Here is a 12656-nt window from a genome sequence, read left to right on the forward strand (position 1 = left end):
TATTTTAATGTATTTTTAATGTGGGTCAAGACTGGCCAAACTCACATGGCCCACATATCAATTTTTTTTAATCTGGGCCAAATACTATGTTTTACATCTGACCCAAATCTTGTGTGCCGCCTTAAAGACGGTGCCACCTCTGCCAAACCCGAGCCACATGCTGCCTGCTGTGCCAGCTTCATGCCAATTCTGGGCCAGAATTCTTTGGGCCAGAATTCAGTCATTTATGCTAAGCTAAGCTAAAAGTGCCCCTACTTGACCAGGATATCGACTGAATGGATTTAAAAATGCTAAAACTAAACTGTTCAACTCTAGGGACTAGTAAAATTAACCTATTTACAAAAAGTGGAGTATTTCTTTAATGTCTGTTTTTATAATCTTATATAATCTTATAACTTCATAAAATCAACTCACAGTCAGCGACACGTAAAGACTGAGGCATTTCAATTCTTCAGCAGGTATGATCCAAACTCGAATGTGTGGAGCCGTCCCTCAGCAGCGCTTGCAGCGGTGTGTGTGTGTGCTGGAGATGGACGGGTTCATGTACGCCCTGGGGGCATTTGATGGAGCTGTCTGTACCAACACTGCAGAAAGGTACTTTCCCGCTGCTGCATGTAGACATATGTCAAGCGACAACTGATGATTCCTGCACAACATACATACTATAGACAAAAATGACATTCTGTTGAAAAAATAAACAAGTTTTTATTGTTAGCAAAAATTGTGCTATTGAGTTTTATGTGTTCACAGCTCGTCAGAGTGCAAAATGCAGGATATACAGATTATAAATATATTCAGTGCCACCCCAAAGTAGCATACATTGTAATTAAATGTTAATTTTGTTAGTTTAATGTGTATATTGCGAAATATGTCATGCATAGTAATGAGGCAACAAATACACGTAGAGTATAAATATTAAATGTATGTTTGGTGTTAAAGGTGCCATAGAATGAAAATCTCGATATAGCTTGGGTTTGTACAATAATAAGACTTCAGTACATGCAAATGACATACTCATAGTATTCAAACACCATTGTTTACTTATTCTCTTTTGAAAACTACTAGTGTAAAATCCTCACGAAAAACAGACCAATCAGAACAGAACAACAGCTCTTACATTGCACATGGCATCATTAATATGCACGCCCCAGGCTGCGTTTGATTGGTTTCCTAGTGAGACTACAGCAATTAGAATTTCCATCCCTTATTTTTAAGTTTTTCTAAGCTTTTAGTAAATATACTATGTATTTGAGACTCTTATTTTAAAAACAAGAGAGTAAATGCAGTTTCTATGAGATAGACAACCATGAGTCTTATCTGTTCACAGCTCGTCAGATTGCAAAATGCAGGATATACAGATTATAAATGTATTCAGTGCCACCTTGAAGAGGCACGCAGTCTATTTAAAATGTTGTGAGTTAACATATATATAATTAAATTTGCCATGTATGGTAATAATGACGCAACAAAGCCGTTTATATGGCTTGTTGCATCATTAATAACATACATGGTGAATTTTGCCATCCAGATATATTATCTGTTTACATGGAGGTTGATATTTATTCTTTCCTGTGTCATCATATTTGTTAATCCAACAATATACATCAATACATCAAATTTAAAGGGCACCTATGGTAAAAAATCTACTTTTCAAGCTGTTTGGACAGATCTGTGTGTTGGTATAGTGTATAGACCGTCATACTGGGGTGATATGAACACACCCAGTCCTTTTTTTTTTCAATTTACCTACAAAAAAAGGGTCGGCCAATTGGAGCTGTTTTCAAATCGATCGCACCATTACGTAGGTGTGCGATCCCCCCGCCCACCGAATTGATTGACAGCTGCGCGCATTAACATGTTCCGGTAGTCGCGTGTATATGTCAACAAGACCAGGCAGACATACGCAAAGCAACCGGGAATAAAAAGTCTGTACTGTTCGCTAGGATCAGCAAGCATCATCAAATGTGATTAAGAGTGAGTTTCACATGTTTAAAGTGTTTTAAAACAGAGTATGTGTGTAATTAATTACAGCGTTTTACTTCAGCTTTACTTCATCAGCACATCCGCGTGTCAGAACAATTATAAAAGAAGACGCTTCAATCCCGGTTTGTGGAAGTTAAATCAGGTTTATTTTGTACATTAGCATAACAGATATCCACACAGCACTTGAGGTTAGCCTTAACTAAGCTAAGCACGCTCTGTCTGTCTGCCTGCCTGCCTGCCTGCCTGTGTGTGTGTGTGTGTGTGTGTGTGTGTGTGTGTGTGTGTGTGTGTGTGTGTGTGTGTGTGTGTGTGTGTGTGTGTCATCTGCGGTGTGTGTGTGTGTGTGTGTGTGTGTGCGGGTGTTAACTTTGTAACGATATTGTGTGTGACTCATCAATGCAACTTCACAATACTGATTAGTAAAGGTTAGTTCTTACTGTAGTATCTCACAAACGCTACGTGAGACCTCCTTCCTTTAAGTCTGTCTGTTGTCTGACGCAGCTGAGAGAGGAGGCATGTAGAAATAGTGGGCTGGAAAGACTCGTCTTAAAGGCGCAGTACGACAAAACCACCCCCTGCTGGAAATCAGTATAAAACAGCATCTTGTAAAAGGTATAATGAAATATCTGATGGGTATTTTGATCTGAAACTTTATATACACATTGTAGAGACGCAAAAGACTTGTATTAAATCTGGAAAAATGGGTAACCTAGGTGCCCTTTAACTGAATTCAATACATCTCTTTCAGTCTCTTTTGTCAGCTATAATTATAATTTAGCCTATATTTTATCCACAACACCAAACTCCGGAGTAGTAATGGGGGAGAAGACTATGTTGATTACAGATACCTCATTTGCTCCTATAATGTAAACTTCTTCTCAACTTCAGTTGAACGGATCTCTACACAGTTTGTTCAAATGTTTTGACAACATATGAAGAGTGATTATTTTACCACGTGTGTATTTCAGAGTAAATCCCGCAGTGTGTTTGTGTACGAGTTCCATTCCAAATATGGTCAAAACCATGCTTTTCATTCAAGAGCTTATCCCTGATGAGCATATAAAACAGTTATAAAAGCAAATTTTGTGAATGTAAGCCACATACACACTACTCTATGTAGAACATCAGATAACAACATAACATATTGAATTAATGTTCTCCGTTAAAGTCAGGGGCGGACTGGCCATCTGGCAATTCTGGCAAATGCCAGAAGGGCCGGACCATTTTTTTTAAATGTGGGCCTGTCAGTTTTTTATTTTTATTTTTTATTTTATTATTATTTTTTATATGTATTGTTTTTACATGCAGGCAGCTTTTATCTCGTGCAACATGTGAATATTATGATGACGTTGATGATGGTAATAATAGTAATAATAATAATAGTAAATGTTAAGCATTTGGCCCAATCGGTGATAGTTTCGAGAGGGGCCGACACAATCAAAGGTAAAGCGGACATAATCAAAATCTGGCAAGAATGTCAAACAAACAGTGCGTATGGTAATGTGGGCTGGTGTGGCTATAGTGCCAGGGATGAATTTTTGTCCCAGTCCGTCCCTGGTAAAAGTAATAGTTATGGCTCCTTTAAAGTAATAGTCACTTTTTGTCTGCAATTGTTTGACTGTTTAACACATGCATTTAGTCATGTAGACATGGACAAAATGATCTACTGAACGTCAAACCAAGCATCAGAAAAGGAACGAAAGGTGATTTTAGTGACTTTGAACATATTTGTTTATTTGTTGATTATCGGTGGCAGACAGGCTGGTCAGAAACTACTGATGTGGGTGAAAATACTTTGTTGATGACAGAAGTCAGAGGAGAATGGCCAGACAAAATCTCATCAAACCTTGAAGCAGATGAGCTACAGCAACAAAACAAGATGACTCCTGTCAGAAAGCAACAACCTTAGGATACAACTCACAATGGCTTAAAAAAACTGCACAACAGAAGACAGGATCACAATTTGCTGTAATCAACATAAAGGCACGGAACCATCCTGCCTTGTATAAAAGGATAACACATCACGTCACAAAGCTCAGATCTTCTCACACAGGTGTGTTGAAATTCACAGTGAGTTGACTCACCTCAAACGGCCTCCACAGTCACCAGATCTCAGTCTGACAGAGCGCATTTTGGGATGTGCTGGAGCAGAAGATTCGCATAATGGAGGAGCAGAAATGTGGAACAAATCTCTGAGGAAAGTTTCTAGCACCTTACCGAACTAAAAATTAGGACAGTTTTTAAAGGCCAACTTTAGATTAGAGATTAGCCGTGTATGTCTTATATGGAATGGAATATATAACTAACAACTTATTTTATTCAGGTATGATCCTGTGCTGGATACCTGGACCAAAATGGCTCCCATGCACCAGCATCGCTCTGGGGCAGCGGCGGCAGTACTGGGTGGGTTCCTATATGTCTTGGAAGGAACTGATGGAGACAGCGCATTGAATTCAGGTCATAAATATACACAGTAACTGACAAAAGTATTGTCGTTGATCCTGGTTGTAAGAGCAACAAATAAAAACTTGATATCTAGTTGATCATTTGGAAAATTGGCAGAAGGTAGATTTGTCTGATGAATCATCTTTTAAACTGCATTATCACAAATCCTGCAGAAGACCTACCAGAACCCGCATGGACCCAATAATCTCATCAAAATTAGTCAAGTTCGCTGAAGGAAAAAATCATGGTTTGGGTATACATTCAGTATAGTGGCATGCGAGAGATCTGCAGAGTGGATGGCAACATCAACAGCCTGAGGTTTCAAGACATTTGTGCTGCCCATTACATTACAAACCACAGGAGAGGGCAAATTCTTCAGCAGGATGGCGCTCCTCTTACTTTAGCCTCCACATCAAAGTTCCTGAAAGCAAAGAAGGTCAAAGTGCTCCAGGATTGACCAGCCCAGTCACCAGAGATGAACATTATTGAGCATGTCTGGGGTAAGATGAAGGAGGAGGCATTGATGAATCCAAAGAATCTTGATGAACTCTGAGAGTCCTGCAGAGCGCTTTCTTTGCCATTCCAGATGACTTTATTAATGAGTGATTTGAGTCATTGCAGAGATGTATGGATGCAGTCCTTCAAGCTCATGGTGGAGTCACACATAATATTAATTATTTTTCCACTGCAGCATGACTTTATATTCTATACTGTACATCATTTCTGTTAAATGACAAGACCTTTGTCTAAGGAAAGTCAGACTTTATAATTAAATAATTAAAAAACAATGCATGATCATATTTTATTTTGGTAAAGTAAGCATAATCTAGAGGCCTTTGCCTTTCATATAAGCCATTTCTGATACCAAATGATTAACTAGAAGTCAAGCTATTATTTGTTGTTCCTCAAACCTGAATAGACAATAAGACTTTTGTCAGGTATTGTAGATACATTTATAGGTAAGGTCAAACTTTGAGCTTTTAGTTGTAATTCTGTGTGACTTTCAAGCAACTTCACTGCGGTTTGGATAGTGGGTGCCTGAAGAGTCCATCAGTCGTACCCTTCAGAATACTTTATTCCAAAAGGTCCTTTGAAGTGGCCAATTTTGAGCACTTTACTTTGGAACGACACTTCAGTGTGGCGGTCATTTTTGTTTTCACTCCAAAGTGCCCTTCGAAGGGCGATATATCCCGTTTGGAATGCACCATTCATGTGCACTTGCGACAAGAGCTGACGTCTACAGTACATTCAAAGCAGCCTTACAATAAAGAAAGCGCAAACTCAGCTGAAGTTTAACTAATTAAAAAAAAAAAGTTACTTTGACTCAATGAAAAAGAGCTTTAGTATTATTAACTATTATGTTTAGAAAATGTGTTGAAAAAATCTTTCCGTTAAACAGAAATTATGGGAAAAAAATAAACAGTGTGGCTAATAATCCAATGGGGCTAATATTTCTGACTTCAACTGTATATATAAACTATACGTTTACAGTACTATTTTGTTTCAAAACTTAAATATTTTGCTGCAATCGGTTTCCTCAAACAGTTTGAGCTAACTTATCGTGTTTTACAGTATGGAGAAAACCAATGAAAACCACCACAAAAGCTCTAATGGTTTCCACTACAAAACCCCCTTCAAAAACATTACAAATTTTCAAATATTAATGGTTTTAACATGCCACCAATAAAGTCAAAACATTACTAAAAGTGACCCAAAGGAATTTCAATTTAAACCAATTCATTTCCAATATATTCATTATGCCATTACACAATTCATGATGGTTTCAATTGGGGTTTTCTTTCAGCAGGCAAGACATTCTATCAAATCTAAACACTCAAATTTGATTAATTAAATCATGCTTTCTTATCCAATATTAAGTAGGAGGACATGGCAAGGAGAAGCAGTGAGAATGGGAGCAGACAATGTCACCAACTGCATCTGAACTCGCATCACCCCATTGGGAGCAGTGTGTTAGAATGTGTATCTTAACCTCTAGACCACGTATCTCACTGTAAGAGTGGCTGTTATCTAAAAGTACTGCTTAAGAAAACCCTCCAGTGTCTTGAGTGAATAATTTTAGTTATTTCATGTGATAAAAAAATAACAAACCTCAACATAATGCTGTCATCCTGCACTTCATATTAACAGGCCAGGGTTTGTTTTTGTTTTTACGTCAGTAGTGACCTAGATGCCTTTCCTGGAAGCTCACAGACACTCACACTAACTCAAATAAATGGTCATAGCCATAAAAATATTTCCAGCGATCAGGGGCAAATATAAGTAGTGCACTTGAATGTATTAATGCCTATTTCTGTCTGTGAGAAGTGAAGGTCAGGAGAACTCCCACAACCTTTGACTGGATATTTACAGTACTTATCAGTGCACCGGGAGCAGTGCTTTCAGACAAGTGCACACTAATCGCATGAATGTTCTACAGGATGGAAACAAAAGGGGTAATTTGTAAAGGAAGATAAATACTATAAGGTTGACAAAACATGCTGCATTATACACTGCATTTCACTGCATTATACACTGCAAATTAGCCATTTATTTATTTATTTAAATATGTACTCTTAGTGTGTAAAATTAAAATTACAACCCAGGCACTTTCTGATTACGTACCACTATATATATATATATGTGTATATATATATATATATATATATATATATATATATATATATATATATATATATATATATATATATATATATATATATATATATATATATATATATATATATACACATATATATATATAGTGGTACGTAATCAGAAAGTGCCTGGGTTGTAATTTTAATTTTACACACTAAGAGTACATATTTAAATAAATAAATAAATGGCTAAAATGGCTATATATATATTTCTGGACACAGCAAGAAATGTCCCAGGAGCTACGTTTTTTTGCAGTTTTTCTTTTCAAGAATCCACCAGAGGGCGCTGTGTAGATGGCTTTTTCAGGTCTGAAATTCTTGACGCGAGTGCCATTCGCGCTTGCTCATTTCATGTAAATCCACCAGAGGGTGCTGTGTACAATTTTTCAGATGTCAAATTCCTCTCGCGAGTGCCATTCACGCCTGCTCTTTTCACGTAAATCCACCAGAGGGCGCTGTGTACAATTTTTCAGATGTCAAATTCCTCTCGCGAGTGCCATTCACGCCTGCTCTTTTCACGTAAATCCACCAGAGGGCGCTGTGTACAATTTTTCAGATGTCAAATTCCTCTCGCAATTGTCATTCGCGCCTACTTTTTTCACATAAATCCACCAGAGGGCGCTGTGTACAATTTTTCAGATGTCAAATTCCTCTCGCGAGTGCCATTCACGCCTGGTCTTTTCGCATAAATCCACCAGAGGGCGCTGTGTAAGTTTTTTCAGACTTCAAATTCCTCTTGCGAGTGCCATTCGCACATGGCATTTTTGCGAAAATTCACCAGAAGGCGCTGTGTACGCTTTTTGAGATCTCAAATTCCTCTCGTGGGTGCCATTTACGCTTTTTTTTTTTTTTGTAAATCCGCTGTGTATGCTTTTTCAGATGTCAACCGATAACAATTTAAAAAGCAATGATTGACCCGCTCCCCCCATTCCCAAAACCGTGTTTTTTAAGAGCAATCCAGAAAAAGATTTTTGAAAGATCCTGATTTTTATCACGTTTTCGGATTTTACCACATTCTCACCCTGTTATTTACTTGTTTATTTTATTGCTTAGCTTTTGTTTTTGTCTTACCCACTTTCTGGAACTGTTCTTCACTGGACTTGAACCCTGTTACCGCAGTCAATTCTACTCTGCATCTCAAGTTCGCCAACGTACATGCTGAGCTACAGGACAAACTGGTGATCATACGGAGATAAGCTGCTAAGCGAGAAAGAAGGAATCAAGAAGTCAGCTGGTAAGCGAGACAAAAAAATGCTACACACCGCCATACGTAGCTCTGGCTACATATTTGTGATCTCTAGAAACGTATATATAGGGCTACGTTTTCAAAATGAACCTATGTTGGAAAATTAAGATGCATATTTTAAAACACACACACACTTGATACACGCCATATATTATGCACTATACACAAATGAAACACTCTTTACATATACACACTGCATACATATATACACACATGATACACTCCAAACATATACACACATGATACAATCTTTATACATTCAAATATTCTATACATATACACACATCAAAGAGTCCTGTCAGGGTCTGGGATAGAACCCAGGTATCTGGTGTAAGAGGTGAGACACATTACCTCTACACCACTGGAAGTTGACAAAACCAAGGAACGAAATGCACACCTATACACAACATACACTCCATACATATACACGATACACCCTATACATATACACACACATTCTATACTAAACACACATGATACACTCTACATATACACACATTATGCACTCCATATACATGATACACCCTATAAGTATACACACGATAAACTCCATACATATGGACACATGAAACACTCCATACATAATACAATCCATACATATATTCACCATATACACATGATACACTCCAAACATATACACACGATACATTTAATGCATATACAAATATTCTATACATATACACACATGATACACTCCATATAATAATACACACGAAAAACTCCATACATATACACAGGATACACTCCATACATATACACATAATACAATTACATATAAACACATGATAAACTCCATACATAAACACGATACACCCTGTACATATACACACATGATACACTGCATAAATATACACACACACACAATACACTCCAGACATATACACCCTATGCACACGATACACTCCATACATGTGGATAAATGATATACTCCTTACATATACACACATAATACAATCCATACATATCCACACAATACACTAGTCTGACAAAAATTTAGTACTAAAAAATGTATAAACAGACAAAAAAAAAATAATGTTATTGAACCTGATTGAAGGCTCTCTGAGTAAAATATATTTGATAGATCTGTGCTAGCAATAAAATATTGTTGAGTTGTACGATTGGTGAAGATAATATGCCAGGTTATAGAGGCAAGTAATGAAAAAGCAATAAGCCAAAAAATAATTTAATCTCAACCATGAAAGAAACCATCCGTTACACTGGATGAGTCTCTCTGGGAAGGCTTTTATTTACAGACATAAAGATCGGTCTGGAAAATGAGTGTGCACTTATTGAAAGTGTCTTGTTATGGACACTTACTAATGGACAGTCCCACTGGAGCAATCTGGAGTCACAAACATTGGTCAATGGCACTGTAATGAAAGGAGAGCCTGGAGTTTTTCCATTTCACCATTATAAAATGCAGGCTTTCGGGTTTCGATCCCAGATCGCAATAGTATAACCAGCCAATTTATCTTGCAACATCTGCCTCATTTAAAAACTAGACACAGCCCTTGAGAAAACACACAAATGCTTTGAAGCGGGCAAACCTGTTAAAGCTAACTTTCTGCATGAGGCACAATGAATCCTGTTTAAAAATACTTTTAATTATTGTGATATTATATTATTATGTTCAAATTGTAATTTAGTAAGTAGTTTTAAGTGATCCTTTAATACTTTTTAGTGCAGTATTTGCACTTTTACTCCACTAGTTTCCTTCAACCTGCAGTCACAACTTTCTTTTTTCTTGTCTATAGTAATAAGAAAATATTTGACCTAAAATCAACCAAATATCAACATCTAATGACATCAGATGTTGGATTTTAGTTGCCATCCCTGTTGAATAAATGTCAGTATGTGACATCAATATAACGTTGGTTTTAAGATGTTGGCTCGCTGTTGGATTTTAGTCATTTTCTAATACAATCTAAAATCAACCTTTGTCGTTGTTGGATGTCGAAAAACCATTTCCAGCGTCCTTTGACGCTGGCTAGACATTGAATTTTGGTCAGCTGACATCACAACCAAAATCCAACCAAATATTAAAGTCTTATGATGTTATGTGACTGCTGGGCAATAACTAAAAGCACTAAAGAGGGTTCCGTTTACACACATCCACAAATTACATGTAAACGCATCAGCTTTCCATAGCGTAATACTCATTACTAATTATCCTTGAGTATTTTTAAAAGGGCTACTTTTTGCTCGTATTTTGAGTAATGTTTACAACAGATACTTTTACTCTTGCACTACATTTTTAGGCAAGTAATGTTACTTTTACTGGAGTATGGCTTTTTCAGTACTGTTTCCACCACTGAATGTCAAACTTATATTTTTTACAAACTAATGTCCTTTGAAAATCTTTTTTTTTTTTTACTAAAATTGTTGGCGACTGAAGCCATAAATGTGGTCTAGTTTGTACAGATATCTCAGTAAGAGGCTAAAATTATTGGATATAGTTTGGCATAATGTTTTATTATAATTTCTTGTGGTAATCAAATCAATGAATAAAGTTTATCTACAAAATCTATGTGAAGTAACCAATATTTAGGAAGACATTTTGTTTTCAGTTGACAATGTTTATTATATATATATATATATATATATATATATATATATATATATATATATATATATATATATATATATATTTAATATTTAAAAAATGTGCTACTTTCTTATACTTTGTGAACTTAAAAATATACATTTAGTAGCATTTTCTGAGTAAACATTGTTTACAATTTTTGACATTTTCATTATTAATAATAAATTTGTTTGGTTATTTTTATAGGTCGCATTAAGGTCCTGATGATTGCGTGCAAAGGTTATATATTTATGTAATTTTTAATTGCCTTATCATTCATTCATTCATTTTCTTTCTGGCTTAGTCCTTTTATTAATCTGGGGTCGGCACAGCGGAATGAACAATCAACTTAACCAGCAGTGATTAGCCAGATCGCCTCACAGCAAGAAAGTCGCTGGTTCGAGTCCCAGCTGGGTCAGTTGGCATTTCTGTGTGGAGTTTGCATGTTCTCCCCATGTAGACGGGGGTTTTCTCCGGGTGCTCTGGTTTCCCCCCCAGTCCAGAAACATGTGGTATAGGTGAATTGGGTAAACTTAATTGTCCATAGTTTATGTGTGTGAATGAGCGTGTGTGGATGTTTCCCAGTGATGGGTTACAGCTGGAAAGGCATCCGATGCGTAGGTCCATAAGCAAGATAAGTTGGCGGTGCATTCCACTATGGCAACACCAGATTAATAAAGGGACTAAGCCAAAAAGAAAATGACTGAATGGATGAATGAATAAAGCACAATTATTTTTACTCTTATTTATTCACTTAGTGTAACCTAGCTTAATTAATTTATTTGATTTAACTCCTCTTTTTCAGAGGATATGTTTGTTTTTAATTAATTAATTAATTATTTTTGAGGGGATAGTGGGAAGGTAAGAAAATTGTCATTGTTTTTATTCTGAATTATATACTGTTTGGTCTTGTTAAATACTAATAAAAAAGTAATATAATTTTTTTTTTAAATCAATTCATTCATTCTTCTTCAGCTTATTCCCTTTAATCATCTGGGACCGCTACAGCGGAATGAACCGCCAACTTATCCAGCATATGATTACACAGCGGATGCCCTTCCAGCTGCAACCCAGTACATGGCCAACTTCATTCAAGTCAGCTACAGCACATATCTTTGAACTATGAGGGAAATCGGATCGAACACTGTTAGAACATGCATATGCTCCACACAGAAAAACCAACTGGTCCAGTCAGGGACTCGAACCAGCGACCTTCTTGCTGTGAAGCGACAGTGCTAACCATTGAGCCATCGTGTCGCCAAATAAAAAAAATTATAATAAAGCAATAGTGTACTTAAATGTGTATGCATTTTACATTAATATACAATATATAATCACAGAGGATGTCAGTATGATATGCTTAGTGGTTGCTAAAAGAGACGATTATTGAACATGTCATTGCATTGATTAAAAAAAAATCTGTTACTATAATTGAAAATACGCGCTTTGCTTCTGATATTGAGGTTTTATGAGAAATAAAATTAGTTCCTTACTTTTAATTAATTCCAGGCAATTAAGTTAATGACACCTAAAGGTTAACGACCAGATCAGGGAGCTTGATTTTGGTTGGGTTAGAAAGCAGAGAGTGATTGACGTCGACGTGAATGTTTGTGGCGCATAACCGATTAGGATTGCGCGCGCGTGCATGTCTCTTTAGTCATGCCAGTGTTGCCGAGCATTTCAGGTGGTCCAGGAGATGGCGATGTAAGCCCTGAAGCAGACACAAGAGAGGCTGTACGGATGACTT

The 12656-nt window shown here is 36.7% G+C and overlaps 1 protein-coding gene across 5 annotated transcripts in view; it reads left to right on the forward strand.

Moving 5' to 3' along the window:
• The window catches only part of LOC141385670 (kelch-like protein 35), a 36877-nt gene extending 31002 nt beyond the window's left edge, over positions 1-5875 (forward strand). Inside the window, exons 4-6 of one of the 5 annotated variants that reach the window (XR_015492055.1) lie at positions 456-594; positions 4307-4440; positions 4602-5875. Coding sequence is in view for 2 of the 5 variants with exons in the window: in XM_087254664.1 (XP_087110790.1) it covers positions 456-594; positions 4307-4440; positions 4602-4633 (305 nt within the window). In the remaining 3 variants the exon portion in view is untranslated. Of the gene's footprint in view, positions 1-455; positions 595-4306; positions 4441-4601 lie in introns of those variants that run through there. The other 4 variants (XR_015492057.1, XM_087254665.1, XM_087254664.1 and 1 more) reach the window with 4 other exon arrangements.
• Positions 5876-12656: the final 6781 nt, after the last annotated feature.

Source organism: Danio rerio, chromosome 5 (genome assembly GCF_052040795.2).
Source record: "Danio rerio strain M-AB ecotype USA chromosome 5, GRCz13ab, whole genome shotgun sequence".
NCBI lineage: Eukaryota > Metazoa > Chordata > Actinopteri > Cypriniformes > Danionidae > Danio > Danio rerio.